At 51.4% G+C, this 26,563-nt stretch overlaps 10 protein-coding genes across 10 annotated transcripts; 5 read left to right on the top strand and 5 right to left on the bottom strand.

The window, feature by feature from the left end:
• Window positions 1-22: 22 nt before the first annotated feature.
• Window positions 23-1,816, bottom strand: dspC (dual specificity phosphatase YVH1). The gene is made up of 5 exons (XM_073754181.1): window positions 1,475-1,816; window positions 1,180-1,401; window positions 715-1,068; window positions 262-660; window positions 23-193 (listed from the first exon to the last, which is right to left on the bottom strand). The coding sequence occupies exons 1-5, from the start codon at window positions 1,516-1,518 to the stop codon at window positions 169-171; spliced, it is 1,044 nt and encodes a 347-aa protein (XP_073614024.1). The 5' UTR covers window positions 1,519-1,816; the 3' UTR covers window positions 23-168.
• A 4,773-nt stretch (window positions 1,817-6,589) lies between these two features.
• znfA (putative C2H2 finger domain protein) lies at window positions 6,590-8,992 on the top strand (the record flags this gene model as incomplete). The annotated part of the gene is made up of 3 exons (XM_073763840.1): window positions 6,590-7,059; window positions 7,158-8,261; window positions 8,310-8,992. 3 exons carry the CDS (start codon window positions 6,590-6,592, stop codon window positions 8,779-8,781), a joined length of 2,046 nt encoding a protein of 681 aa, XP_073614023.1. The 3' UTR covers window positions 8,782-8,992.
• Window positions 8,993-9,438: 446 nt separating this feature from the next.
• On the bottom strand, window positions 9,439-11,892 carry BDV17DRAFT_267714 (nucleoporin NDC1). Its single transcript, XM_073758402.1, has 3 exons — window positions 11,638-11,892; window positions 11,291-11,558; window positions 9,439-11,236 (listed from the first exon to the last, which is right to left on the bottom strand). The coding sequence occupies exons 1-3, from the start codon at window positions 11,765-11,767 to the stop codon at window positions 9,685-9,687; spliced, it is 1,950 nt and encodes a 649-aa protein (XP_073614022.1). The 5' UTR covers window positions 11,768-11,892; the 3' UTR covers window positions 9,439-9,684.
• A 236-nt stretch (window positions 11,893-12,128) lies between these two features.
• Window positions 12,129-12,995, top strand: BDV17DRAFT_292856 (SNAP receptor PEP12; the record flags this gene model as incomplete). The annotated part of the gene is made up of 2 exons (XM_073762455.1): window positions 12,129-12,425; window positions 12,480-12,995. The coding sequence occupies 2 exons, from the start codon at window positions 12,129-12,131 to the stop codon at window positions 12,993-12,995; spliced, it is 813 nt and encodes a 270-aa protein (XP_073614021.1).
• Window positions 12,996-14,036: 1,041 nt separating this feature from the next.
• On the top strand, window positions 14,037-14,506 carry BDV17DRAFT_133607 (uncharacterized protein). Its single transcript, XM_073754179.1, has one exon. The coding sequence runs from the start codon at window positions 14,193-14,195 to the stop codon at window positions 14,427-14,429; it is 237 nt and encodes a 78-aa protein (XP_073614020.1). The 5' UTR covers window positions 14,037-14,192; the 3' UTR covers window positions 14,430-14,506.
• Window positions 14,313-15,529, bottom strand: BDV17DRAFT_133613 (cytochrome c1 heme lyase CYT2). Its single transcript, XM_073754180.1, has one exon. It carries the CDS (start codon window positions 15,451-15,453, stop codon window positions 14,584-14,586), a length of 870 nt encoding a protein of 289 aa, XP_073614019.1. The 5' UTR covers window positions 15,454-15,529; the 3' UTR covers window positions 14,313-14,583.
• Window positions 15,530-15,538: 9 nt separating this feature from the next.
• mvd1 (diphosphomevalonate decarboxylase MVD1) lies at window positions 15,539-17,265 on the top strand. Its single transcript, XM_073758401.1, has 2 exons — window positions 15,539-15,844; window positions 15,920-17,265. The coding sequence occupies exons 1-2, from the start codon at window positions 15,777-15,779 to the stop codon at window positions 17,061-17,063; spliced, it is 1,212 nt and encodes a 403-aa protein (XP_073614018.1). The 5' UTR covers window positions 15,539-15,776; the 3' UTR covers window positions 17,064-17,265.
• Window positions 17,266-17,323: 58 nt separating this feature from the next.
• On the bottom strand, window positions 17,324-22,088 carry BDV17DRAFT_299252 (Elongator subunit IKI3; the record flags this gene model as incomplete). The annotated part of the gene is made up of 9 exons (XM_073763839.1): window positions 20,653-22,088; window positions 20,509-20,601; window positions 19,882-20,441; window positions 19,677-19,830; window positions 19,251-19,593; window positions 18,958-19,202; window positions 18,778-18,911; window positions 18,449-18,728; window positions 17,324-18,390 (listed from the first exon to the last, which is right to left on the bottom strand). Exons 1-9 carry the CDS (start codon window positions 21,782-21,784, stop codon window positions 17,324-17,326), a joined length of 4,008 nt encoding a protein of 1,335 aa, XP_073614017.1. The 5' UTR covers window positions 21,785-22,088.
• Window positions 21,942-22,655, bottom strand: BDV17DRAFT_267705 (cytochrome c oxidase VIIc family protein). The gene is made up of 4 exons (XM_073758400.1): window positions 22,629-22,655; window positions 22,398-22,575; window positions 22,301-22,333; window positions 21,942-22,237 (listed from the first exon to the last, which is right to left on the bottom strand). The coding sequence occupies exons 2-4, from the start codon at window positions 22,573-22,575 to the stop codon at window positions 22,212-22,214; spliced, it is 237 nt and encodes a 78-aa protein (XP_073614016.1). The 5' UTR covers window positions 22,629-22,655; the 3' UTR covers window positions 21,942-22,211.
• Window positions 22,656-22,821: 166 nt separating this feature from the next.
• Window positions 22,822-26,503, top strand: BDV17DRAFT_267703 (ATP-dependent RNA helicase MTR4). Its single transcript, XM_073758399.1, has 5 exons — window positions 22,822-23,711; window positions 23,764-24,825; window positions 24,878-25,473; window positions 25,525-26,090; window positions 26,148-26,503. The coding sequence occupies exons 1-5, from the start codon at window positions 22,883-22,885 to the stop codon at window positions 26,326-26,328; spliced, it is 3,234 nt and encodes a 1,077-aa protein (XP_073614015.1). The 5' UTR covers window positions 22,822-22,882; the 3' UTR covers window positions 26,329-26,503.
• Window positions 26,504-26,563: the final 60 nt, after the last annotated feature.

Raw genomic sequence — 26,563 nt, 5'->3', positions numbered from 1 at the left:
ACACATTCGTTAGACCACTCCATTTACGTGAAAAGCTGGAGCCTCCATTTTCGGCGGAGAACAAAGCGTTCGTCGGCTCCATTTGCGCGGGATCCTGGTCCCTGGTATATCGAGGACCGTGCTTGGGCCTGCAGGAGAGCATGGGTCATTGCTCATGGGCGGTGGGATTCATAGGCTGCCTTTTGCTGGATCCCTGATAGGCACAAGGATAGTGTTAGTCGACTTGGGTAGCTAATTTAGAAACAAGAGCTGGTCACATACCTCTCACTTTCAGCGTCGGTAGCAGTATCTTGCCCACTTGACCTCATGTTTGGTGGTAAGCGGATCGCAGAAGGTAAATTTCCAGGGCCGCGTCGGATGGGGACTGGTTCAGAAATATCCACCCTCGCTTTCGCGAGGCCGATTGCAGGGACCACCCAGTCGCCGCAGCTACACTTCATTCCCTGCCATGCGAACTTTCCAATGTTGCCATCACATGAAGTATTAGGGCATGTCAGACGACCTGATAGAGGTGCACCCTCGGGCGTATTAGGAAAAAGACAGGGCCGCATCCATGTCAGCGGACTCAAGAATATATGGGCGCATTGAGATGTTATCGCGGTTTTTGCATCACCGTGGATTCCGTGTGGGACAATGAATGATGCGACCGCCAGCCTTCGTCTATTATGTGGTCAGGACAGTGGTTGGGTAAGATTTAATGATTAGCAGACTAACCTGCATTTTCGACATTTTACCTCCGTTTTTGATTCGGAAGGATCTACGCGTTGCTGCGACGGCTGTTCGTCTTCGAACAGGATAGACTGCATTTCAGGAGCACGTCCGCAGGCTACGCTCTCTTCAACTTCTCGGCGGTACAACCAGCGGCTGTAGATGGGGTGCAGAATAACATCATCAGGACATCCCATTTGATGATAAGCAATAAGTTGCTCCATGAACCCTGAGTTAGGCTCACACAATGGTCGAGACTCTCTCAGAAGAGCAAGAGCAGACTGTGGCGTAAGTGCGCTCCGCTGGTGATGCAGGAGATAGGCGATACAGATAGTCGCGGAGCGTGATTTCCCCATTGCACTGTCGCCGTTAATGACTAGACAATAAAGAAGAAAGTGTTTGGTGTGAAGTGTGTTCAAAGTCGCCGGAGGCGAGTGCATGGTAAGGGGAAAAAAGAAGGGAAGGTACTACCAATGAACTAGCACACTGCCACCTGTATCCAAGCCGGACTGAATAAACTTGATGGCAGCAGGGAAATGCTCGAGTAGATTTTCATCTTCGATATCATCAACCTCGATACGATGATGTTGATAGGCTTCGAAAGTGTCATCTGTTGGTTGTAGTCGTAGCACTGAAAGGACGTGCGTAATATTTGCTCTGCTCAGGGCAGCCTTGTTCTTGAGCGCGAATATGCTATGTATGTTGTCAATATCCTTGTTTTGTTTTTTTTTCTGTTCTGGTGATAAGCATGATTGGTAGTACCCACCCTCCAATGTAGATATTATGGCCGGGGACCTTGTTCATCGCCATCGCCCAGCGCTAACAAAGGTAGCGAGCAGATGCAAGAGGAATGTAGGCAGCACCACAACCAAGACAAAGATAAATAAGGGGGGTCTGCCGGACAATACTGACAGAAGATCTCCTTGGCTCACGGTCTCAACTACGAGATGGAGTTGACATTCAGGCTTCAGCCTCCGGGCGCCAAGAAACTTGCGTTCAAGGGAAAGTCCAACCGGGCAGGGTAGCTAGGGTCCAGGGCAAGGGCAAGGGCTGGAGGTCCCGTGATCCGTGCCCCGCATTCTATTGAGCCATGGACGCTTATTTCCTCACCATCGCCCTGAGAGCTTCGCTGAATCGCTGACATCGCTCCACGTCTTATCTGCCGACATTGTTTACAACAGACCCAAGGTCCCAAAGTTCGAGGCGGGCTCTAGTAGTGACCCATATTACTTCGTATGGCATGATACACCCTGGAAGACAGGGTCAAGTTTTGCGATGGATGAGTTACATGCTGCACTGCACTCCGAGCGCTAGCGAGTCATCACTACTCAAAAGTCAAAACACTCGGGCAGCCTGCAGCTAAATCTTCAGAAGGCGGCCTCGCGCACCCGTCGTCAGTTTCGCCAATCAAGAAAGCTGCTGCATGATGCCCTGCAGGAATGACATCCATGACAAGTCCCGTCTATGATTGGCACTCCGTTTTTGTGCTGCCAAGGCTTTAGAAACTGGTTTCAGAATCGGACTTATTGCGGGAAGACATGAGTCTGTGCGACTGCATCCTTTCCGGTTGGTCCTTGAAAGATCAGATGGTGCTTGACCGTCGACACCTTATCGCGGCGTCGTCATCTTTATACGTATACTGCAATTGTCCATCAAGAATCATGCCTGACAGCAGCGACAGTGCACACCCATCCACCCGATGGAGAACAATTCAGCGCGCTTCCTGACGCTAAGGCCATGTAGTCTGTGGCCAAGAAAGCTCCGGTACCCTTGGTCGAAATCAAAACGCTTAGTTTTAGTACGAGGTAAATAATGCTTGGTTTCCCGTATACGAAGTACCTCGTATCGACTATCGAGAGATCATCGACAAGATCAACCCAAAACAGCACAGTCTTACATTGATTGCGACAATCTGGCTTCAGCGTGGCAAGCGAGCCGTGGTTGACGAAGAGGTTCCCCACCCAGAAACTCGGTCACAAAGTGCGATTTGACAACAGCCAATAGTCTGAGTGGTGCACGGAACACTCTGCAGCCCATTAAGGCTGACGGCGTTTTGGTGGAAGCCCGAAGTAGTGGCGAACCTTGCTTGAGGTAAAATATCAATAGTCCCGAGCTATCCCATTGCTTTTTTCTCTTTTAGAACTGCCCTGGTGCTTACAATGATCCCTGCTAGTACTGAGTGGGTGGTTCACAGTGCCCGGACAGTAGTAAGCTCTGAGAAGCTGCTTCGTATATATCATTCTGCAAAGACTCTTCGACGAACCGCTCCAAGAAGCATCGGTTGGATCAAGCCCAGCTTACGGCAGTCTCGGGCCAGGGGCGAGGTTGAAAAGTCCAGGGTGTGAAGTCATCGTCGCCTGCAGAGGAACCAATAGTTGACCTGGAAACGGCTTTGGTACCACCATTTGCCTCATGGATATGAGGCCGCCGAGCTCTGCGAGTAACTGGATTGCCTCACCCTCCCCTGTGGATGCTCCTTGGAATCTCCGGGTGGAAAGCGCGTCAGCTTAGAGAGTGCGTGGTCGAGACGAACAGATGGCAGACGCAAGCCTCGATCTTGGCACATCGAACTCTGAATCATGAAGCTGGGGGTCAAATAAAATGCTACGTATACGACGATGAAAGGTGGATTGTGCGGCGTCCTCAAAAATACGGGTGGTGTGCTGGGCGTACGAAAATTACGGGAGGCACGTCGATTCAGGGTTCCAAGAAAGGTCCTCTGACTGGCTGGACATGAGAATCTCCCAAGGCCAAGGGAAAGCGAGTTCTAACTGTTCTCCTTGGGCTTAAATGCCTGTGCCCCACCTCGCCCATAGTGCAGAACAGCAGAGAGTGGCCTTGTTGCAACTAGTGGCCCCCACCAGGCCCTCTAGATACATGCACTGCCACATTGCTGTCATTTGGCATCTCTTTTTCCAACGCACATCAGACTGGGAGTGAGCTCTTTTCTTTGCCCCTTTCTGACAAATATACAACCATAGCGATCATAGGGTGACTTTGATCTCCGGGCAAATGCCCAGTTGTCGTCATCTCAAAAAGAAGCGGAGTGGTACGACGGCAGCCGGCTAGTAGCAACAATGCATTATTGCAGTCATCATCTTGCTTCACCCACTTTTAGCCAGCGGTGGATCTTTATCTCTTGCAGCTCCCAGATTTTCCCATATTTCCACCCCTTTAGCTGCTTCCTTCTCCGGTATGGTGTCGCAGGACCACAAATATGTGTTTCTTGGGAGGTTGGGCCTGATGTCCGTCTTTGATACTTTGTCCTGACCGGCTCCCGCGGATGGTGAAAGAAGCGAAGACCTGCCAGAGTTTCTCATGGAACCTCATGTCCGCTATCCTGGAAAACATCAAATTGAACTGAGTGCGACATACGGAGTTTTGTTGTCGTACTCAGCGGATATCAAACATTGGACTCTTTGAAAAGCAGAAATGCGGGTTTGCAACCACTAATATTTGAGTACGATATACTTCTGATCAAAAGGCGCAGTTCTACATGGTCTAAAGCAATAGACTTTGGAGAATCATTATTTAAGATTTGGGGGTTGTTTCTTCGAGAAGAACTCCTCTCCTCCGGAGTATGAGAAAGCTCGGCCGACTCAGTCTGGAGCAAGGATAAGATGGAGTCGCTGTCGGTCCAATGAGACCTGCCAGCTGCCAGCACTGCCTCGTTGATGGAGCTAGCCCGTTTGGTACTCTTGCAACTCACCACTCTCGATCTGGATATCGATATCCAGCTTGAACAACCGTGGACAGTTCGTGGTGGCGCGGACGCCAGGCTTTGTAAGGCAGAGTAAGGCTGAGGGAGCCTTGCCTCTGCTAGTGAGAAAGCTCTATCTCAGCGCCTTCGAACAGGAAGAGTTTTCACGTTGTCTGCCTGTCTCTGCCTTGTGAACGACATGCGACAACCAGTACTGTACAACCATGCAGTGAACAGTGCACCTCGAGATTATTACGTCGGTTATGGATCGTCTCCAGAGTACCACATCCAACGCTCGCACTTTCGGAGAACGACAGAAGCATTACTGTAACATTGCGGTGGGCAAAAATAACCCCTTTTCTAGGACACCTTCACACTCACAGCCCATCTCAGGCAACAGTGAGTGGGTGCATTTGATACCGAAGTATTGCCTGTCAACCACGCCGCAGAACGCCATCTATGTGGAATGCCGTCAGGGGAAAGCTGTTTGCATGTCCCACTTCCCCTCTACTAACGCCTGGAGAATCATACTCGTATCAGGGAAGTGACGCACGGCTTCATGCCACATTGGATCACGACTCATGTTCATGAAGCCGAGAGCTAGTGCCCACTGTCCGCCGTCTGTCCCGCGGTCTTGAAACGGCGTCGTTGAATAGGGTGTAGGGAGTAAGGAGATTCTGGTAAGACACAGTGATGCCTCGGAAGCATCGGCCAGAATCAATAAGATCAAAGCTTGCTGTGCCATTTCAAGTCGACCAAGGCCATCAGAAAAAGTGTAGCCTTGCCTTTGTTAGAGTGACGGGGAAGGCTTTGTCTCCAGGTTGTATACTTAGGCCGGCGCTAGCAGTAATTGGGGGCGTAATCTCAAAACGGGAGTGGTAATTTGCAGTCCAGCGACGGTACCAGTACAAGCAGGACAAGCACGCAGCGGCCAACTCCAGATCTCCCAATACGAAGAATGATACAATTAATATTCTGAATCTTCCCAGCCTGAGCCAGACTCGACTCTCCCCCTTCTCTTTCCAAATTCCCACCTGCAACTGAATCTTACGGCACATCGCGCAGCTGATCTGCTTGATCATCCTTGCCAGCTCGAGAATCAAAAGAAACGTCTTCCCTGCTCGAAGCGACCCTGAAAATACTCCAAATATCCGTTACCACCATCCTCCTCCAGCCTTGTAGGGACCAATAAGGCCGTGGGTTGCACCACCATCTTCCCGCCTCGAACTGAACTGAACCCATACAACTTCATCTCGTCTGGTGTTCCGTACAGTATCGAAACCAACAGTACTTCAAGTCCTTCTCTCTTGTCTTCCTCTTTTTCTCTGTCGGTCTTCTCCGTCCTCTTCCTCGTCTTCATCCATGACCTCTTTCTTCTCGCCTTCGGTCCACGCTACTTGGGGCATTTGACACGTGCTTCAACTCTTTCTCTATCTTCTCGATCGTACTGGCGCTTTTCTGCATTTTGAAACCCGCTGCAGCGCCTACGGAATAGCGTGCACCTCCGAGCTTCGTTTCAACGCTTCTTTCGCGCCAATAAGATCTTGTCCCAGACAGACAGTGCAGACACAGCCTTCTCTTCCGTTGCATTCTTTTGGACTGCACCAGGAACTATCTCTGGGTTTAGTTTACTCTGGCCAACACCAACTGTCCGCCACCCAATCCCACAGCATGCTCAGTGCATAATACGCTGTTGCTGCTGCTCCCCGTCGTCAATTAAGTTGCCGCTGCTTGGCAGTTTGATGGCACCAAACCCGCTGCGAGCTCCACGACTGTTGCGCACCCCGCTGACTAGTGAGCGAGCTGAAGCTGAGCAAGGCTAAAGTTGAGACATTACTTTGCCTGCAGTTGCTTTGCCTGTGTGCTCGCCACCACGTTGTTTCACGACTTGTCTATTTATCTACTGCGCTCGAGTAGCCATCCAGGCGTTTGGTCGCTACGTTCTGCATCTTAATTTCGCTTGCCCTCTATAGACCAGGGTACTAGAAGCGGGATCTTCTATCTCCCCATTGCGACTGGCTCTGTTGCTCTCTATCTCATCTATATAGAGGATCCATTACGCACGAGTTGAAGTCGCTCCTTTCTAGATTGCTTACCGAATCTCGATTCGTGCTCTATTCTACTCGCGCCACTCCTTCCGGTTATCGATGAGTAACCCTAGGTCGTCTTCGCTTCTGTACGATGGACTTTCCTCGATTCTCACCCCCTTCGATTAACATCCACGATTTCAACAGCGGTCATATGTCGACCACACAATTCTCACACACTATGCCTGCACCGTCATTTCCATCACAGGGTCCGTTACCGATTCGAACAAATACCATGGCGAACTTTGCGCCGCCGCCATTACCGCCGCCTCCTCGGATCAGTGACCTAGAGAACGGGTACGATGCGGGTTGGATTCATGCGAATTCTAGATTACCGCCTGGGTCTATGAAACTTGCGCCCATCAACCCTAATTCGAGTCTGTTTGGCGACCACCGCCGCCCAGAGTATTCCTTTCCTCGGAGTGATTCGATGCCTTTGGATGAATTAGACGGCAGACAAAGCGGTTTACCAGCTACGAGAAGTCCTGAAGCACATATAAAGATCGAACCGCCTCCGCCTGCCGACGATGGCTTTCGAAACGCTGTCGGCAACCCCGCGCCTTTGTAAGTATCTCCCTTACTAGCAGTTTCCGACTGCCTTTTGCGGAGCCTACAATTCTAGACGATGCGTCCTCAAGACTGAAAACTAATATTCTACACAGTCTCAAAGGCGAACACGACTTCTCCAGACGAAGCGTCAAAGACTCGTCTCATGCCTATGACCAACACCTCCTCTCCAAGATCGGAAAGCCAGTCTCCCCGCGGCAGTCCATCAGTGTGGGAACCGACAAACGAAGCTCTCTATCGACTCTCCCAGTCCCATCCATCGGATTCTCAAACTTGCCTTCTCCTGTCGGTTCCGACGTGCCGTCACTCGATGTAAGGTGGTCTGGCAGTTCTCAGTCTGGCGGCATATCTCCAAACACTAAGGTGGCGTGGAGAGACTACATGGGTCGCAGAAGTCCGAGTGTCGAAAGTACCGCGCCTTCATCTACGCTGGATTACGAAACTCACTCGCCATTTTCCCGGGATGGCCGCCGTAGGGGTGGAAACACCCCGCAGTATGACGATCTTTCCAGTCTCCCGAGCCGATCGAACCGAGGAAGCTACGATCAGGGGATTGTTTCGGACATGGAAGGTGAATTCTCCACGGATGAATCGCTACCATCACGACTTTTCAGTGTCCGAGAGGCAACGCCGCCATATCTGGGAGCTTCAAAGTCCGGTACAAAACGACGGGCCTCGTCGCCGCCTCGCGAGCCTATAGTCAACGGTGAACGCGCGCTCCACACGACGACAAGCAATGGCGATCTTTCTCAACGGAGAACCACCGGGCACCCCTTCACGAACAATCTATCGGTAAACAGTGGATACACCCATAGCTATGGAAGTCTCTCTGCCGCGTCGTCCGTGAGCATGCGGACTACAGCGTCATATTCGTCGGCCGCCCCATCAATAGGCAGCAGCATAACGACAGCCTCGACGTATGACCGTTCGCCGCAAGGCCTATCGCCAAAGTCTGATATTGATGTTTATCACGAGAAGTCAATGCTCAACTCCGGCCCTAGTGTAGGGTTACCTGCTCAAATAACCGCACAAACTGTCCAAGAGCATGGTCCCCTCGAATCTAGTGTAAACCCTCCAAGAAAGATGTCGTTTGGCACCAGCCTGAGTGTGCCAAAACCGGCGGCTAAGATTGGTGGACTGTATATCTGCGACTGTTGTCCCAAGAAGCCGAAGAAATTTGATAGCCCCGAAGAGTTACGGTAAGTTTTTTTTTGTCCCGCTTCGATTTCACCATTTAACAATAACAGTGCCCACGCCTTGGAAAAACAGTACTCCTGTCTATACTGTAACAACAGATTCAAGAACAAGAACGAGGCTGAGCGACACCAGAACTCCCTCCATCTGCGTCGTCATTCCTGGTCCTGCGCTGCGCTCCCTGGATATCAAGCGGCCTTCCATCCTTCTCCCACCTCAGCGGCTCCCGGCTCGAGCGCGTCTCACGACAGTTGCGGATACTGCGGTGAAGAGTTTCCGAACTTCCCTCAGCCGGATTGGGACCAGCGATTCGAACATCTCACTGCGGTTCATAAGTTCGGCGAATGCAATAACTCGAAGAAATTCTTCCGCGCTGACCACTTCCGACAACATCTCAAGCACAGCCATGCAGGCACCAGTGGTAAATGGACGAACATCTTGGAGAATGCTTGCATGAAGGAAGAGGCCCCTCCCGAGCCTATCAATAAACCAAATAAGGTTGGCGATGCTCTCAGGGATTGCTGACAACCAAGGTGCTCCTCGGGAACTGGAGGGGCCCATCGGGGCACATTCGACATTCCACCTTCTCATCTTCACGACTACTCATACTCTCATCTACATACACGGTTGCTCGAGATCGAAGCGTGTAAGAAACGCTTCTGTATTGTGAATTAAGCAAGACTTTTTCAGCGTTGAGGCTCGCTCTCCCTAATTCGATTCTACATTCAAACCCCCTTTATTACGCGACATGACCTATTTTTCTCTCTGTCCTTGGAGCGCTTCGGTGACGGACAACCTGGTTGGTTATCGGAGTCTGGGAGGAAGCTAAGGTTTATTTTTTGCTATTTCATGTTTGGGTGGCAAAGGGTGCGAGGTCAAAAATGTTCTCAACCACACAGTGGCTTGTTTGGTTGGTTTTGGTATATTATACTGGGTTCTGTTCGGTTGTTATTTGTTCTGGGTACCACGGTACTTTCTTTGTACATGGTTTTCTTTCTCTTTTCTTCTTTCGATGGGTGGATTTGGACTTTTGGGATTATGATTATATTGTATATAGACACATCTGCATGGATGAACGGGAGTTGGCATTCGAAAAGACTCGTCAACTCAAATGCAAGGTTAGCAAAAACAATTCAAAATCAATTGAAATGATGTATACTTTATCATTCTTCCATTTCACCTAAGTGTCATAAAGTGGCTACTAGTATAAATCTAATAGGTACTCCGGCTCTCCGAGCCCGAGGCAGATAAAACAACGCCGGATAAATGCGCAATAACATGACAGACAATAGGGACGCCTCGTGGCCTTTTCCCGGTAGAAGGAGGAATCGTCAAAGTCACTTTCAGTATCCTAGATGTAGATATACCAGAAAATGACCCAAATAGATGTGGAAACCTAGGTAGGTACTGGCTCTCTCCTTCCTTCCTTCACTCCTCAACACCCGCAGCCTCCCTCGCCAGCCTCAAATCCTTCCCAACAAGTCCAATATCCCTATAATATGGACTGAACGCATCAAGCAAGTTCTTAAGGGAAGACTTCAAGGACTCAGTTACGAGTTCGACATCCGGTACTCGTCGCGCAGCGGCCTGCGCAGCGGGATTACTCGATGGCGGGAACGCCGCGTCCGTCCAGTGGACGTCTAGACCGGTATGGGCGTATGTTTCGAGGGTGACGGTGGTTTCGGTGAAGAGGCGGACGATAGCGGGAACGTCGGCCTGGACTTTGCCGTAGGGGTCTTCGTTGAGGGAGGCGATAAGGAGGCGGGTGAGGGATACGATGGCGTTAGTGATGGAGGATAGGGAGGCGGTGGGGGATCCCAGGACGATGGCTGAGAGGCGGCGGGCGTAGGGTTGGCGTATAAGAGAGCCGATGGGGGAGCGGAGGAGGTTAGCGAGGAAGGGGTGGATGTTTTGGGGTTTACTGGGTGCGGCGCCAGTGAGCAGTTTGAGGTCCTGGGATGAAGCGAGGAGTCTTTGTTTGCGTTCGGGGCTGAGGACTGCGGAGGAGGCGCGATCGAAGACATCGCGGGCTCGTGCTCGGGCTTTGGGTGTCCAGTCTGGGGATTCGCCTGGAGATCTTAGGGTGCTGCTGAAACCATCCCCGAGTTTGCTCTGTGTTGTGGCGGATTTGGGGGAGGCGGCGAAGATGTTGCCTTCTTTAACTGGGTCGGTCAACCGCGGCAAGTTGTGAAGAACAGGGTCGGGTTTGGCCTCGGCTGGTGACGGCTTGGAGCCCGCAGGAAGCGAACTCTGCTCATTGATGCGGGTTGAGATGCCTGTGATAACCTCTGTGGCCGACTGCAGAATCTGGGTCCAAGCTGAACCACCATCACGGTCGATGTCGTTGAAGATCGCCTTTCGTCTGTCAGGGAACTGTTGACTGATGAAGCGCAACTCCCAGAATGCATATGCGCGAACAGTCTCCTTCTTTGCCTTCAATCCATTCAGCAGGCTTCCGTTGGGGTCTTTGGCCTCTGCAGTCAATGGCTGGCCCCGCTTCAGAGGTTCTTGGCTGAGGAACATAGAGAAAAACAAATTGGTGGTCTGCCAGCATACAACTAGAAGAGCACCCGAGAATATGGTCCGCCCGATAAGGAGCGGTCTGACTGGCAGGATGAGTCCCGGGGGGTCCGCGGCAGACCTAGGAAAGTCCCAGAATAATTTCGCCATGGACATCGTGTAACCCCATGCTCGGCGTCTGAGGAAGAAGACGTATGCGATCGGGCAGATAGCTGCAACGATCGTACTCCTCACGAGGCCGTCTTTTAGAATTTGCGGCAGTCCCGCCTGAATACGCTGTGAAATCGACTGCGTCGAATTTGTCTTCTCGTCCGTACTGTCAGCGGAATGTTTCGCGACAGTGACGGGAATGCGATCGTAGTCGTGGTAGAGGTGAGCCACCGACTGCGCGACTGCTAAGAGAAGGTGGTATGTATAGATGTAAATGGGTCTTTCGTTGAGAGTTGCTCGCTCATGAGGGCTACTTCTCGTTAGCTTAATCTCAGCCAAATCGATCCGAGCATTCACGACATACCTGCCCCGCTTCACCCATTCCAAGTGTGCGCTAACTGGCGAGGACCACTTGTACACTTCACTGAACCACCACGCAGAGAAGATGTACCACCCGAAGGTCTGGAGGACGTGAAGTGGGAAAAGGTACTTGAAGGTCTGGATCGGGGAACCTGTCGTTCTCGAGCCGATGTGCATCTGGCCGACCCGCAGGACAAAGATGGCGAGGGGAGATATGAAGAGAAGAATGGTGCGAATGCCACATGATCCAATTGGGAACAAAGCCCAGAAGACTATAGTTCGAGCATTGATCAGCTATCCTGCGCGCGAAATGTCGAAGATGCGGTTCAATCAGAGAACTTAGGCACTCACGCGAAGACTTATCACCGATCAAGACCGAGACCACGTAGCAAACCAGAATTGATAATGCGGAAGCATGAACAAATCTTCGATGCAGCGTAGACGTGAGGATGCGCCTGTACGGGCGAGACTTTGCGGCCATGGTGCTGAGATGAGATGACTTGCAAAATCGAAATCACTGAAAATGTCACAGCATGGTCAGATAGGCAATTGGGTCATAGAGCACCGCGCCCGGCGGATTAGAGGCGAGTTCAGCGTCGAGTCGAGGGCTGGCGATAGTAGTAATAATGGAGCTTTTTTTTAGGTATCAGACTGCAAACAAAACACACCGGCCCCGATGGTCACGTGGTACGGCTGCTGCTTGCACCTCACGTCATGTCATGTGATCTGAGCTGCTCCAACGACTTGCAGGCAACTGCGACTTAGTTACTTCTCTCCAACCCGGTCGACCGCCCGAATACCTCACTTTCGTTGATCCATCTGTCGCTTTTTCTCGCCGCAGCATGTCTTTCGATCGTGCGAATTTCCTAGAGTCTCAGCCGACCACATACCGTCGCTCGGATGACCCGCAGTACCATGATGATCCCGAATTCCAGCGGTTGACCGAGTCGCTTTCAGACCGTTTATTCACGTTGACCTCAAATATTACCCGCCTATCAGACCAAGTTGCTCTTCTTGGGACGAAGCGCGATACTGAACGAGTGCGAGAACGAGTACACAGTCTCCTCGAGCAGACCCGTGAGGGATTCCGGGATGTTGGTGAGGGAATCAAGAAGGTCCAGACCTGGGAAGACGTCAATGTAGGCCTCCATATTTCTAGAAGCTAGAAGCCCAGGCTAACATGCATATGATAGCCTTCGCAAAAGTGGACGCAGTCGAAGTTATCAACGGAGTTCAAGGCTACCCTCGAAGAGTTCCAGACGGTTCAGCGACGGGCTCTAGAGAAGCAACGTGCGTCTGCAGTCGCTGCGCGCAGTGCTGTAGATGAGGCAGAACACCCGACGGAGGGCGGCGCTCAGCAACAGGGCCAGCTACTCGAAGAGCAGCCTCGCCTTGCGAATCAAGATGAAGTCGACTTCCAAGAAGCTCTGATCATCGAGCGCGAGACTGAGATCCGCAACATCGAACAGAGTGTCGGCGAGCTCAACGAACTCTTTCGGGATGTCGCCCATATCGTCCACGAGCAGGGTGAGCAGCTGGACACTATCAGCGGCAACGTTGAGAATGTTCATACCGATACTCGGGGTGCAAACGTTGAGCTCCGCAGCGCTAGCAGGTACCAGAAGAACGCCAGGAACAAAGCCTGCTGTCTGCTCATCATTCTTGCCGTCATTCTGACTATCATTATTCTTGCGGCTGTTCTCGGATAAGCGTTCTCTGTTTATGTGCCCCTCATATCACTTAATGTTCCAGATTTCTCTTTGTCTTCATGATATCCTCCCCTGTACAGTCTATGTATTGTCTTGCTTCACTGTTGTTATGGCTTATGGCATACTCATGATTCTTATATGACTCAGGCGTTGGCGAGAACATTCTATTTGCATTTCTTACCTTGTTTCTTCATGATCCATCAGTGGGCGCCTGTGTGCAAGCCCTGTTTCATTGATGCTTACTGGCTATATAGGGTATATGCAGTTCACAGTTCTATATATGCCGATCACTCATCTTTCTTCACCAGAATACACATGCTTGATTATTCGAAAATGAGCCTTCTAAGCGAGCTTTCTTGAAGGATAAATAGAATGCCTTCGCTCGCTGGAACAATGCTTTGTTCCCCGATTGCATTTCCACAAGCCTTCTGTTCCTCTGCCCTTCTCTCCCAAGGCCTTCCGACTCGTGCACCAAGCCCTTGAAACCCTCAACCGACAATTCCACTACCAAGCAGTCGCCCCAAGTCTTCAATCTATCCCGGAACCCTCTCCAACATACGTCCCATCACCGTCTCTCTTCTGGCTGCTCCCCTCTCAGCTATGGTTGCTGGCGTACGTTCTTCCCCTACACAAGGACCCATGAGTCCTACACTATAACTTACTCACCTAATAACAGCATGACGTGCACTGCTATAACCCGGACCTCGGAGCCCCACAGACGGTGTCAAAGACGGTGTCGAATACATGCTCTATGCCGAAACCTACCCTCCTACACTCCCCGAGTTGTACCCGCCAGGTTCGATCCTTGCCCTGCGCGCCTGCACGAAGATCTACCACAAGGACACGGTTATTACTGGTGCAATGATGTGAGTAGCTCCCTCTGACCCGATTGACCTAACTCGCTGTTAGTCAAATTGCATTCGAAGCCCTAACTTGTACCCTTGCATCGAATATAGGACGGCAACAGCCGCACCATGCTCGTTGAGCATATCCGTAAGGGAGCCGAGGTGATTCTTCGCGATTGCGAGAAGAGCAAGATGGGATGAAGGTTGCCGGTGGTGTTGTTAATCACCCTGATAAGTGGAGGGTTGAGGTTCGTCATGCTGATGAGGGGCATTATGATGGGGGTGATAAGAAGGGTTGGCTAGTCTCACGGAGGGGGATCGGATCTTTCCTGCCCGTGCTTTGGCTAGGTTGATGATCCATTTGGCATCTGGATATCATCTACATCTGGTCTTTTTGTGCACTGGGACAGATGATGGTTTCAACATGTTGCCGGCTCTCTTGTGTTTTCATGTCCCTTCTATTTCTTTCATTTTCTTTGGCAGGACATCCATATTCAACATCATGGAGCTATCTGCTCTTTTCTTTCTGACTGTGAGACATGAACGATTTCGAGACTATTTGGTCCCTCATGTCTTACTATGTCGCTAAAATGTGATGTTGCGTTCGTCTATGACTGGTTGTATTATACATAGCTTCGGTGTTATACAAGTATGATACAATCGGATAACCCAACCCGTGTCCTAACTCCTGCTTCTAAGTTCATGGCAGAAAGAGAGAAGAAAAAAGTGGAGTGCATCATCCCTCATAGCCCTGAGAATCGTCTGAACCTCATCATACACCCCTCCCAGGAATTCAGCTTCGGCCTCACATCAAGGTAGAAGCTGAGTTTTCCGGATCCAGCATTGGCGGTCAAACCATTGCCATTGCTGCCGCTAATTGACTTCCCCTGGTAGAAATCAATCACGTACTCGATGCGCTCTCCACCACATCGCTCGACAACCCAGTCATGTCGATCGAACGGGAGTTGGTACCCCAGGAGATTATTCATGCGCGCCCTGGGACTCAGGAATTCGGACTCGGAACCCAGTCCGCGAAACGAGTACAACTTCGGCCCGCCGCACTTCTTGCTCCCAGGATCTGAGCTAGGTGCACTCTTCTCCCATTCCAAAATTTGCTGCCATGCGCGCTCGTTAACCGCGTTGTGAATTGGAATAATGGACGCTACTGTCGTGGCTAGTTCTGACGTTGAGCCGACCGAGTTTGGCGCATTGCCCTTACGCATTAGGGCTTCGAAGAATTGTCGCTCAGAGGGGTAGATCCAGTTCCCTGACGCCTTGTCATGGCCAGTCTCGGATTCTGCATTTGAGGGTACGCCGTGCGACGCAATCGGTGATGAGGAATATGGTGAGGATTGTTTGTGAGCGGGACACTCGGAAGGCGGTTGTTCATTTGAGTCGACTAGGGCTCGCGGTATGCTGCTGACTTCGCGGTCTTCGGAGAGCGGTCGCTGCTGTTTCGTCTTTGCTTTTTCGCCGTTCGGCGGTACTGAATGCGGTGCATCGCCGGGTTTATGTTGCTGCAGCCATGCCTCGCGAGTCTTGTGATCAACCGGGCATGTGGCCGCCGGGGCGGAGGGAGATTGGGTGCTCGGAGTGCTGGCGCCGGCACCCATTGGGACTCTAGCGTACTATAATATATGCGAAAATATGAGGAGAGCGAGAACGAAGCAATGCGACGGTCAGTTGGTGGTTTGCGAGGCGAGGAAAGCTGCTTGGTAATACGGAAAAGAGAGCAGCCGGAGTAACTGTAGATTCTGGCGGTGCTCACCGCCCTTGGGCGCCGATGGATTTACTCCGACAGCGACTAGCGATGCAACTATATTTCCTTTTGTGCTCCCCGTGCCCCCTCGTCCCCTTCTCTGGGACTTGCTGATTTCTCTCCTTGCTTCAATTCTTCTTTCTCAAACAGACCGAATATTTTCTGCCGCTCATCACAATGGCTGCTTCTGAGAGCCCCGTCTTCCGGGCCACCACCACTGCCCCTGTCAACATCGCCGTGATCAAGTAAGTCCGACACCCCACCCTCGAAAACCGAGCCTGCATTGTTGCACAGAACTCTGGCTCATGCTCGCTGCTTAGGTACTGGGGAAAACGTGATGCCACTCTAAACCTCCCAACGAACTCTTCGCTCTCCGTCACCCTATCGCAGCGCTCTCTTCGTACCCTCACTACTGCCTCATGTTCTGCCGCCTACCCCGCCGCCGACGAGCTCACGCTCAATGGCAAACCACAGGACATCCAGTCGTCCAAGCGCACACTGGCCTGTCTCGCTAGCCTACGGACTCACCGGAAAGAGCTCGAGGACGCCAACTCGTCTTTGCCCAAACTTTCCACCCTCCCCTTAAGGATCGTTTCCGAGAACAACTTCCCTACCGCCGCGGGTCTTGCCAGTTCGGCTGCTGGTTTCGCAGCCTTGGTTCGCGCCGTGGCTGATCTCTACAAGCTGCCTCAGTCGCCGACGGAACTTAGTCGCATTGCTCGTCAAGGGTCTGGCTCGGCCTGTCGCTCTCTGCAGGGAGGTTACGTCGCCTGGCGCGCTGGTGAGCTCGCAGACGGAAGCGACAGTCTTGCCGAGGAGGTTGCTTCGCAGGCCCACTGGCCTGACATGCGTGCGCTCATTCTTGTCGTGAGTGCAGAGAAGAAGGACGTCCCCAGCACAACGGGTATGCAGACGACGGTTGTGACATCCGAGCTTTTCGCAACCCGCGCAAAGGACGTCGTTCCTGCGCGAATGGCCGCCATTGAGAAGGCGATTCAGGACCGTGACTTCCCTGCTTTCGCGGAGATCACCATGCGTGACTCGAACGGTTTCCACGCTACCTGCCTCGACTCTTGGCCTCCCATCTTCTACATGAACGATGTCTCCAGAGCTGCTGTTAGACTTGTGCACGATATCAACATCATCGCTGGCCGTACTGTGTGCGCGTACACTTTCGATGCCGGCCCTAATGCTGTCATCTACTACCTTGAGAAGGATTCCGAGATCGTTGCGGGAACCTTCAAGTCTATTCTTGGTACATCCATTGAGGGATGGTCTGGGCCCTTCTACGACGCCGTGAAGGATGTCAAGTCGGGTGTTGCCCTCGACCAGGTGGACTCTCGCGCTGTGGAATTGCTCAAGACCGGTTTGAGCCGTGTCATTTTGACTGGTGTCGGTGAGGGGCCGGTCAGCGTAGAGGAGCACCTCGTTGGTGAAAAGGGTGAGATCCTCTCTACCCTGTGAATAAAGGAGGAAGAAACGATTTATGATTCCGTCAAGCTGCATCAGACATATTTCGAGGATACTGGTATTTAATTGCAATCCGTGCATCGTTTGACACGATACTCGCACGACACGATGCTGAACGTTTCGGTTACATATATGCTTCACTCGGTCAGATTTTGACAGGCATACTACACTATCCATCCATAATCCATCAAACATACTCTATTCCATTTCATTCCAATACCTTAAAACTTTTCCTAACCAAATAAAACAACGATCTAATTCAACAACGCCGACTTATTCATCTCCTTGATCTTCGGCGCCTCCTGTGTCTTCCCCACTCCCATAGTCGATACAATACTCTCCCAGAACACCCTCTGCCCACCAACCGGCGCCGGCGCATCAACAGGCAAACTGAACCCCCCATTAGCCATCCCCAACCCCTCTCCACCCTCCTCCCCATCCCCAGCTTCCTTCCTACTCTCAACAACAGTAAAAACCTCCTCCTGACACTCCCTACACAACCCAAGCACATCTCCCATCGCCCTCTCAACCGCAACAGCACGCTCCCTCATTCCCCGTCTCAAAAGCGAATCAACCAGATTCTCCACCTCAGGCACAGTACCACTAACCCTTTCAATGAGCCTCCGCACACTATTAACAAGGTACTCCTCCTCGTAGACAGTGCCCTTTTTGCCACGCGCGCGCTTGCGCTCTTCCTTGCGCCGGTTCTTGGAGCTCTGCCGCGACGAGGTCGTCTTCCCGGATGCCGTGTTGGCCGTGTATCGCGTGAACATAGATTTACCCGCCAGTGTTGAGGCGTCTGTTGCGGCTAGGGAAACGTTATCAGGGATATCGATGCCCGCGCCTGCGCCGCCGTCCGCAGCGCCGCTGGGATCACCGCCGAAGTAAGCGAGGGGGTCCTGGATGCGGCGAACGCGCAGCTCCGCGATGCGGGGGACTTGAGCTTGCAACTGCGAGCGGAAGTCAGCGAGGAGATCGGTCATGGCCCCCATTGCGTCTGAGAGGGCGGAGTCGACGATCTCCGGGATAAGTGCCGCCACGTCGTGCAGTGTGAGGAGGCGGGATGCGTCGGAGAAGCGGGAGCCGCGGCAGAGGAGGCGCGCAGCGGTGGGGATATCGTGCAAGTGGTCGGCATGGATTTGGGAGGCGCTGAGGTAGTCTTTGTTTTCTTCTATGAGGGTTGTTGCGAGTGTTTGGGCGTGCGCGGTTAGGTCGGCTGGGGCGAGCGGGACGAGCATTGCGTTATAGAGGGATTCGCGCCAGAGGTGGGCAAGTTGGTAGCATTTGTAGGCATCTGTGTAGAGGGAGAGGGATTCGTAGGCTTATGAGTGTTAGTTTTATATCTGTAACTGGGTTGGGGGGAGGGAGATGTGTCGTACCAATGCCGGCGTCCTTGTACTTGGATTCCTCGTACAGATAGTCTGCGTAAAGGCGGGTGATGTCGCGGAGTTGCTCGGGCTGGTATTTGTAGATGCCTATGGCATCCGTGTATAGCACATGCTTGACAACATACTCTCGGAGTTCATCGTGAACACCCAGTCCATGAAGATGTCCAAGAGCCTTCGCCCATCTTCCTAGGTAGTTGTCAATTTCAAACTGCCGTCGAAGTTCTGGAAGTTGCTGGAGCTTCCTCAAGAAAGGTATGTATTCGCGAGGGTCCTATGGCTTGTTAGAATGTTGCCTAGAAATTCTTAGGCTATGTTCTTACTCTCTGAGCCTGCTGCGCTACTAGCAAGGTAAGCTCGAGGTCGTAGAGACCAAGCGCGGTTTCGTAAAGCCGGTTGGCATCCGTCAGGAAGCACATGTGCTCAACGGCATCCTCTGCTTGTTCAGAGCTCTCATCTGGTGCTTGTCAGCGGGGCAGTACAGGATAACGAGCAAAACAGACCTCTCAAGCGTGCTACTAATTGAAGACCGGACTCAAGATCTGGAGGCAGCTTGCAAACGTGCGCAGTAATGAGGTTGTGCAGGTTGGTGTCCGATCGCTTCTCCAGAGCGGCGAGGAAACCATCACAAATCCGATTAACCTTACTGCTTTTTCTCGCTGAGGCAGTAAGACCAGTTTCCGCTGCAACTTCCACTTTGAGTGCTTTCAGGGTATCCTTGTAGAGCGTTTGCGAGACATCTTCCTCTCTGAACGGAGTTAGCAAAACATCTTTGGGTTACTGGAGCATCACATACTTCAAGCGAGAGAGGAACTCGTCAACGAAGTCAACCCTCTTGACTTGGTCCACGAATAACGTAATGCTTTCCATGAACTGCTCAGGAGCGTAGTCATGGATGATGTTCATGTCGACCATCTGACTGCGACAGGTGAGGAATGCAGATCGGTAGTCTTTCCTGTCGATGAACGTTCGGATACCCGCGAGCACAAGAGCTCTCGGATATATGGTCTCAATATTTCCACGAAGAGCTTGCAGGACGACCATGAAAGTTGAAGGCATCACGGTCACTAGACGCGACCCACGTTCGATGCTTCTGCAACGTTCGTCCGTCTCCGGTGTATCAGGAGGAACCTCCATGTCTATTACACGAAGAGCGTTAGCTGGTTTATATATTAAAAAAAAAAAAAAAAAAAACCCCTCAATACTAAATACAAATACTGACCTTCAGCCCGGGTAAGATGGGCGAACTTGAGAAGATGCAGAGAGGTGGTGAAGATGACATGCGATGAGGTGACGAAGAACGAGGTGCAATTCTTTGCGAGTAGCTTTTCGTTCGCGTACAGACCGCCAGTTCTTGACAAGGAAATCAAAACGTGCTACAAGGTGTTAGCAAGCAGACAGAAAAGCATTCCTTACGGGGGTCTCACCTCGTCTTCAGATATCTGAACCGCCTTGGCCCAGTATGTGTCAACGGCCGGGCTTTGAGCCCAGGGCGTGACCTGGACCTCACCCGATGAAGGCATAACAATGTTGGAGTAGGAAATTGGCTGGCCAGGTTGTGGCGCATGAGAAAACCACAAGGCGTCGTGCCCAAGGCTCGAAAACATCGAAACCAACTGTTCAGAGTCTGCTGCCTCGTGAATGACCTTGGTCTCGCGGGTCTCCAATGTTGTCCGCTCAATGCAGGCACTGTTCGGTCCTCTGCTTCGAAGGATGTAGACTTCATTATCATTAATGAATGATATCTGACGAGGGCGGCTGTCCCTTTCATCCGACAGTGGGTAGCTTGACTCGAGAATGGGAACAGGCACAGGCCGAGATTTTAGGGACCACAGATAAACGGAGAATCGGTCATTCATGAGAACAGCTATTCTTGTCCCCGTCTTGCTGAATGCCACATCAATAGCGTTTGAATCAAGGGCCAGCTCGTTGTGGGCCATAGGAGGCGGTACGCCGGATAGTCGCAAAGGCGTCAACTTCAGGTTTTCTGTGTACGGTTAGAGCCCGATATAACTGAAAGAATCCGTTAAAGAGATAGTATGAGCAATACTTACTCCCATCCAGGACAGCAACGGCTCCGACATCATTGGGAGATGTTGTTGAGCCGTGGAATACTTCGAAGACATAGTCGCCGTCCAATAATGACTCTACATAGCATCAGCTTGCTGATCTCAGTAGCCCTGCAAATCAAAACCTACCAGATGCTCCTGCAACAAAACTCAGAGCTTTCTCGTTGTGCCACTGGTAGGCAAGCGAGCTTCCGGAGCCGACAACAACAGGAATTTCCTGCTTCAGGTAGTAGTAATAATTGCCGGAAGTCCAGAGCTGAATCCTGTCTTTGAACTGCACCGCAAGTACTGTCGAATCAACATTCCAGCTCAGTCGAATGTTGGACGCCCATGTAGATCGCTCCTCTTCGGTCAGACGAAGAGTGAACTCTCCATGCCGCAAGCCGTTCCTTTCGAAGAAAACCACATCGATCCTATCGTCGAGCCTTTGAATACCTGCGATAAGATTGCCGTACGGTCTCCAACTGAGAGCCCCCTCCAGGCCATCGACTGGCTCGCTAACGCTATCCAAGGTACCCTCGCGAGAGTAGACCCTAATTGTACGGCGAATACCCTCCACAACGCTGTTCACCGCAACATAGGCGCCATCTCCTCGCCAACTGATAGTGGTCCTCCTATCGTCGTTGGTGCTGAGCTTTCCCTCATCCACTTTTTCCGGAACAGTAGGGTCCCGGAGAGCTTTGGCTCTCTTGCCCTGGAACTGGGTTTCACGCTTTCCCCAGCCCACAGAGACATGCTGCGAGGCCTTGAGGTCTTCCGGAGTAAAGTTGATCTCGGCAACATTTTCAAACTCTCTAGTCATGTACAGAAACGTGTTTGCAGCAGTAGTAAGAGCCAGGAGCTCCTCATCTGGCGACCAGGCGGCAGCTGTAATGCCAACATCGACTGAACCCACAATCTCGATCTTGTCCTCGCCGGGGAGGGGTTCTTCGCGTACAATGACAATATCGCCTCCTTCCAGGACAAGACAAGCCGTGAGTGTGTCGGCGAAATAATGCAAAGAAAGAACACGATCACATTCAAGATGTGGCAGCGGACATGGTGCATCCCAAGAAGCAATAGTGTCGAGGAGTTCTGGGCTCACGGGATCCGAGAAGTAAGTATCCTGACGCTTTCTCCGGAGCTCGATGACCGCGTTTGTGGGCGTCGGTCCAAAGGTGCAAATGACAGAGTCGGAAGCTGTATCCCAAGCTGTTGCTGTAAGAGGGAGTCCATCCTGGAACCGCACCTCTGCGAGGCGCACGTTTTTCAAGTTGCGCATCTTTTGAGTCTGTGGTTACCCCACTGCCACCAACAACGTATTTTTGCCCGCAGTGAAAATTGGCTGGGCGAAGGAAATGTAGATGAATTATTTAGAGATTATCTCCATCGGAGCAGGAGCTTCTATCAATCTTGCCCAAGCTGTGTTATGGCGGAATCGTCGATGTCTCGAATATCTAACAGTTGGACCCAAAGAATTTGATTTTCGCGACAAAAAAGAACCAGCCAATGACTTCATCCATATACTAATGCTATCTGCACCACAACCATCAACCACCACTACACACTATTATTGCTGGGCTAATGGGGATCTCTCTGGTTCAATGCGGAATGAATTCTCTAGATTTATACAGGATATGGGAAATCCTCCCAACACACGCAACACTTTCCCTCTTTTGCCAGCTATCCAGGGACTCGCGGAAGCGGATTTAGCGGGTCTTGTAGGTTTGCCAGACTAGAAGACGAGAGCACGTTAGATACCATAGCCAGATACTGCTGGGGATAATCAGGGACATACCGGCAATGGCGAAGGGAGCACCGAATCCGGTGACTGGAGAAACCGAGTCAGCGATAAACATCCAATCCAACCATCACAGTTAATTGGGGTTACTAACTCATGAAAGCCCAGTATCTGTAGAAGAAGTACTTGGTGAGAGGGTTGAAGGGGATGTTGGAGCGAGGACCCTCGGCGTAGTGGTAAGGGCTGCCGAGCTGGGTGCGGGTGGTGGAAAAGCCACGGCGGGCAACGAAGGAAGTGGCCACGCGGGCCCGGAGAGCGGTAGCGGCGTTCATCTTCGATTGTGTGAGTTCAATTGACCCGAATGTTGGCAGCAGGACCGGTATACCTTGAATGAAGCAAGAGCGCGATGAGATGATCGATGCGGAGTGGTGCCATACAGGAAGCGGACGGGATCGAATCGGCAGAGTCTAGGTGGCACGTGACCTGGAGCTCTCCGTGCAGGTGGTTCTGCCGAGCGGTCCGTTTAGCGGTGAACAAGTCGCGGGCAGTTACGGCGATAAAGAAATTTTGGAAACAGCGGAGAATTCAACCCTCGGTTTGAGCGTCTTGCGGTGGCTCAACCTCATCACCTGCTCGACAATGGATGAGCTTTTTGACGTTTTCGAGGACAAGCCCCAGGTGGGCCAGCCTTCCGAATCCGCATCCCGACGACCGAGAAAAGACAAGAGCAAGAAGCGCCAGGTCAATGGCGATGTGAAGGAGAATGGCGGGACTGCCGACATCAAGGAGAGCGCAGATACTACCGATGCTGCCGACAAAGATGGCGAAGAAAATAAGGCTTCAGGTGAAGATAGCAACAATCAACCCGAGGCGAAGCGATTGCGATTAGAAGAGGAACCGGAGCCCGTTGTTGCGGACTTGTTCGAGACTGCGCAAGAGCGCGAGATTGCAGGCTCCGCAGGACTTCAAGCTGAGAAAGAGGCGGGCCCAGTGGTGTTGTCGCATCAGGTTCGCCATCAAGTCGCCATTCCGCCGAAATATCCATACGTGCCGATTTCGCAACACAAGCCTCCCGAGGATCCCGCGAGGGTCTGGCCATTCACTCTTGATCCTTTCCAGCAGGTTGCTGTTTCGTCGATTCAGCGAGGAGAAAGTGTGTTGGTTTCGGCTCATACTAGTGCGGGAAAGACTGTGGTTGCGGAATATGCTATCGCTCAGAGCTTGAAGAACAACCAGAGAGTCATCTATACAAGTCCGATCAAGGCCTTGAGTAATCAAAAATATCGAGAATTCGCAGCTGACTTTGGTGACGTTGGTCTAATGACCGGAGATGTCACTATCAACCCTACTGCTACCTGCTTAGTTATGACCACCGAGATTCTGAGATCCATGCTATATCGTGGCTCCGAGATCATGCGCGAAGTTGCCTGGGTCGTATTTGACGAAATTCACTACATGCGAGACGCCAGTAAGTTAAATAAATCTCATGTAATCTTACATATTACTAACTGCGACTTCAGCGCGTGGTGTTGTTTGGGAGGAGACAATCATTCTACTCCCCGACAAGGTTCGATACGTATTTTTGTCTGCGACAATTCCCAACGCAATGCAGTTCGCTGAATGGATAACAAAAATGCACAACCAGCCGTGCCACGTTGTATATACCGACTTCAGACCGACGCCGCTACAACATTACTTCTTCCCCGCCGGTTCCGATGGAATGCATCTCATTGTGGACGAGAAGGGCGTTTTCCGTGAGGAAAACTTCCAAAAGGCCATGAGCTCGATCTCAGACAAGAAGGGCGATGACCCAGCGGACGCGCTCGCCAAACGGAAAGGAAAGGGCAAGGACAAGAAGCTCAACAAAGGCGGAAAACAAGACAATGATGATATTTGGAAGATCGTCAAGATGGTTATGCTTAAAAGCCTGAACCCTGTGATTGTCTTCAGTTTCAGCAAGCGCGAGTGCGAGTTCTATGCTTTGAAGATGAAGAACTTGTCCTTCAACGATGACTCGGAGAAAGAGATGGTAACTAAAGTCTTCAACAGTGCGATTGAGATGCTGTCGGAAGAAGACAGAAACCTGCCCCAGATTCAAAATATCCTGCCTCTTCTCCGAAGAGGTATTGGCGTTCATCATTCTGGGCTTCTTCCTATTTTGAAGGAGACCATCGAGATCTTGTTCCAAGAAGGTCTTCTTAAGGTTCTTTTCGCCACCGAAACATTTTCTATCGGTCTCAACATGCCCGCAAAAACTGTTGTGTTCACAAGCGTTCGGAAATTCGATGGTTTCAGCCAGCGCTGGGTCACCCCATCTGAATTCGTGCAAATGTCAGGTCGCGCTGGTCGGAGAGGTCTTGACGACCGTGGTATTGTCATCATGATGATAGGAGAAGAGATGGATCCTGCTGTGGCCAAGGAGATCGTCCGTGGAGAGCAGGACCGACTCAATTCCGCTTTCCATCTGGGCTACAACATGATCCTTAACCTTATGCGTGTGGAGGGTATCTCACCCGAATTCATGCTTGAAAGGTGTTTCTATCAATTCCAGAACACTGCCGGTCTAGCAGGCCTTGAAAAGGGTAAGGCTTCCCGTTGTCTAGTGGTCGAAGCAGCATGCTGACAGTCAGACAGAACTTGCCGAATTAGAGGAGAAACGGTCCAATATGACCATCTCGGACGAAGGAACCATTCGTGAATACTACGATATTCGAACACAAATTGACCAATTCAGTGATGACGTTCGGGCGGTTATCAGCCATCCAACTTATTCCATACCCTATCTCGCGCCTGGTCGTTTCCTTCACATCAAGTATAAAGACCTTGACTTTGACTGGGGGGTAGTGGTCAACCACAAGAGACGCAAGCCCCAAAAAGGTCCTCAACAGGAGTTTAGCGATCATGAAAGCTACGTTGTTGATGTTCTCCTGAAGGTGGTTGATGGAGCATCTGTTGGCACAAAAACTTTTGAAGACTTGCCGCCAGGTGTCCGCCCGCCAAAGGAGGGTGAAAAGTTCCAGTGGGCGGTCGTTCCTCTCCTTCTCAACTGCATTCAATCCATCTCGCATGTGCGGATTCACCCTCCTAATTATTTACAATCTGCCGATGCACGCGCAGCATTGGGCAGGAAGGTAGGCGAAGTCAAGAAGCGGTTTCCGGACGGTATTGCTGTGCTCGACCCTATCGAAGACATGGGTATCAAGGACGATGAGTTTAAGAAAACGTTAAGGGTAAGTAGTTTTTGGCTTCAAACAATACGCAAGATGCTGATTCGTTCCTAGAAAATTGAGGTTCTTGAGTCTCGCTTACTCTCAAACCCATTGCACAATTCTCCGCGATTAGAAGAGTTGTATGAACAATATTCGGAGAAGGTTGATCTCGGCAACAAGATCAAAGCGACCAAGAAGAAGATCTCCGAAGGTATGGCGATTCAGCAGCTGGACGAATTGAAGTGCCGAAAACGTGTTCTCCGCCGCTTCGGGTTCATCAACGAGGCCGAAGTAGTCCAGCTGAAAGCACGTGTCGCTTGTGAAATTAGCACAGGTGATGAATTGATGCTCAGCGAGCTTCTCTTCAACGGCTTTTTCAACAAGCTAACTCCCGAGCAAGCGGCGGCCGTATTGAGTGTCTTCGTATTCGAGGAGAAAACAAAGGAGACACCGGCGCTGTCAAAGGAAGAGCTTGCAAAGCCCCTCAAAGAGATCCAAGCGCAAGCTCGGATCGTTGCTAAGGTCGCACAGGAGTCGAAGCTCGCCGTCAGCGAGGAGGATTATGTCCAGAGCTTTCATTGGGAGCTGATGGAGGTTATTTACGAATGGGCGAACGGGAAGTCATTTGCCGACATTTGGTAAGTTCCCCTCAAAATACCTGAGCGCGAGGAGCGATATCTAACAACCTATGCTAGCGGAATGACCGACGTTTACGAAGGCAGCTTGATCCGCGTCTTTCGCCGATTAGAAGAGTGTCTGCGACAAATGGCCCAAGCAGCCAAAGTCATGGGCAGCGAGGAGCTTGAGAGTAAATTCGAGACAGCGCTGACAAAGGTCCGCAGGGATATTGTCGCCGCCCAGTCTTTGTATCTGTAGAGGAATACCTAGGTAGCCCAGGTCAGCTGCATCTTGTCTTGGGTGTCTTGGTAGTTGCATTTCCCTGGCGTCGGGCTAAGAAAGGTTTCAGCCGTTCGTTATTATGTATGTATGTAGTATTGTGATATCCCGGGATTTGAGGGAGAAGTGGCAAATATGAATAAAATATGTACAATTCAATGATCAAAAATATTCTAGTATCGGGATGTTGTAACTCATAGTTCACAACCTTGGG

This window comes from Aspergillus undulatus (genome assembly GCF_047715775.1).
Source record: "Aspergillus undulatus strain CBS 261.88 unplaced genomic scaffold BDV17scaffold_36, whole genome shotgun sequence".
Lineage (NCBI taxonomy): Eukaryota > Fungi > Ascomycota > Eurotiomycetes > Eurotiales > Aspergillaceae > Aspergillus > Aspergillus undulatus.
This window is presented reverse-complemented; position numbering and strand designations above follow the sequence as displayed.

Bases quoted from the DNA above. Each gene is read 5' to 3' on its own strand.
- BDV17DRAFT_267714 (XM_073758402.1), bottom strand. From the start codon at position 11,767: ATGGCCGCAAAGTCTCGCCCGTACAGGCGCATCCTCACGTCTACGCTG. The intron at 11,559-11,637 runs GTGAGTGCCTAA...CTCGAACTATAG, and splicing joins GATCGGTGATAAGTCTTCGC to TCTTCTGGGCTTTGTTCCCA. The intron at 11,237-11,290 runs GTATGTCGTGAA...AACGAGAAGTAG, and splicing joins GAATGGGTGAAGCGGGGCAG to CCCTCATGAGCGAGCAACTC.
- dspC (XM_073754181.1), bottom strand. From the start codon at position 1,518: ATGGCGATGAACAAGGTCCCCGGCCATAATATCTACATTGGAGG. The intron at 1,402-1,474 runs GTGGGTACTACC...CAACATACATAG, and splicing joins CATAATATCTACATTGGAGG to CATATTCGCGCTCAAGAACA. The intron at 194-261 runs GTATGTGACCAG...TGTGCCTATCAG, and splicing joins ACCGACGCTGAAAGTGAGAG to GGATCCAGCAAAAGGCAGCC.
- BDV17DRAFT_133613 (XM_073754180.1), bottom strand. From the start codon at position 15,453: ATGGGTGCCGGCGCCAGCACTCCGAGCACCCAATCTCCCTCCGCCCCG.
- BDV17DRAFT_267705 (XM_073758400.1), bottom strand. From the start codon at position 22,575: ATGAACGCCGCTACCGCTCTCCGGGCCCGCGTGGCCACTTCCTTCGTT. The intron at 22,334-22,397 runs GTTAGTAACCCC...CGGTTTCTCCAG, and splicing joins CAGATACTGGGCTTTCATGA to TCACCGGATTCGGTGCTCCC. The intron at 22,238-22,300 runs GTATGTCCCTGA...CTCGTCTTCTAG, and splicing joins TGCTCCCTTCGCCATTGCCG to TCTGGCAAACCTACAAGACC.
- BDV17DRAFT_267703 (XM_073758399.1), top strand. From the start codon at position 22,883: ATGGATGAGCTTTTTGACGTTTTCGAGGACAAGCCCCAGGTGGGCCAG. The intron at 25,474-25,524 runs GTAAGTAGTTTT...ATTCGTTCCTAG, and splicing joins AGTTTAAGAAAACGTTAAGG to AAAATTGAGGTTCTTGAGTC. The intron at 26,091-26,147 runs GTAAGTTCCCCT...AACCTATGCTAG, and splicing joins AAGTCATTTGCCGACATTTG to CGGAATGACCGACGTTTACG.
- mvd1 (XM_073758401.1), top strand. From the start codon at position 15,777: ATGGCTGCTTCTGAGAGCCCCGTCTTCCGGGCCACCACCACTGCCCCT. The intron at 15,845-15,919 runs GTAAGTCCGACA...CTCGCTGCTTAG, and splicing joins GTCAACATCGCCGTGATCAA to GTACTGGGGAAAACGTGATG.
- BDV17DRAFT_133607 (XM_073754179.1), top strand. From the start codon at position 14,193: ATGATCCATTTGGCATCTGGATATCATCTACATCTGGTCTTTTTGTGC.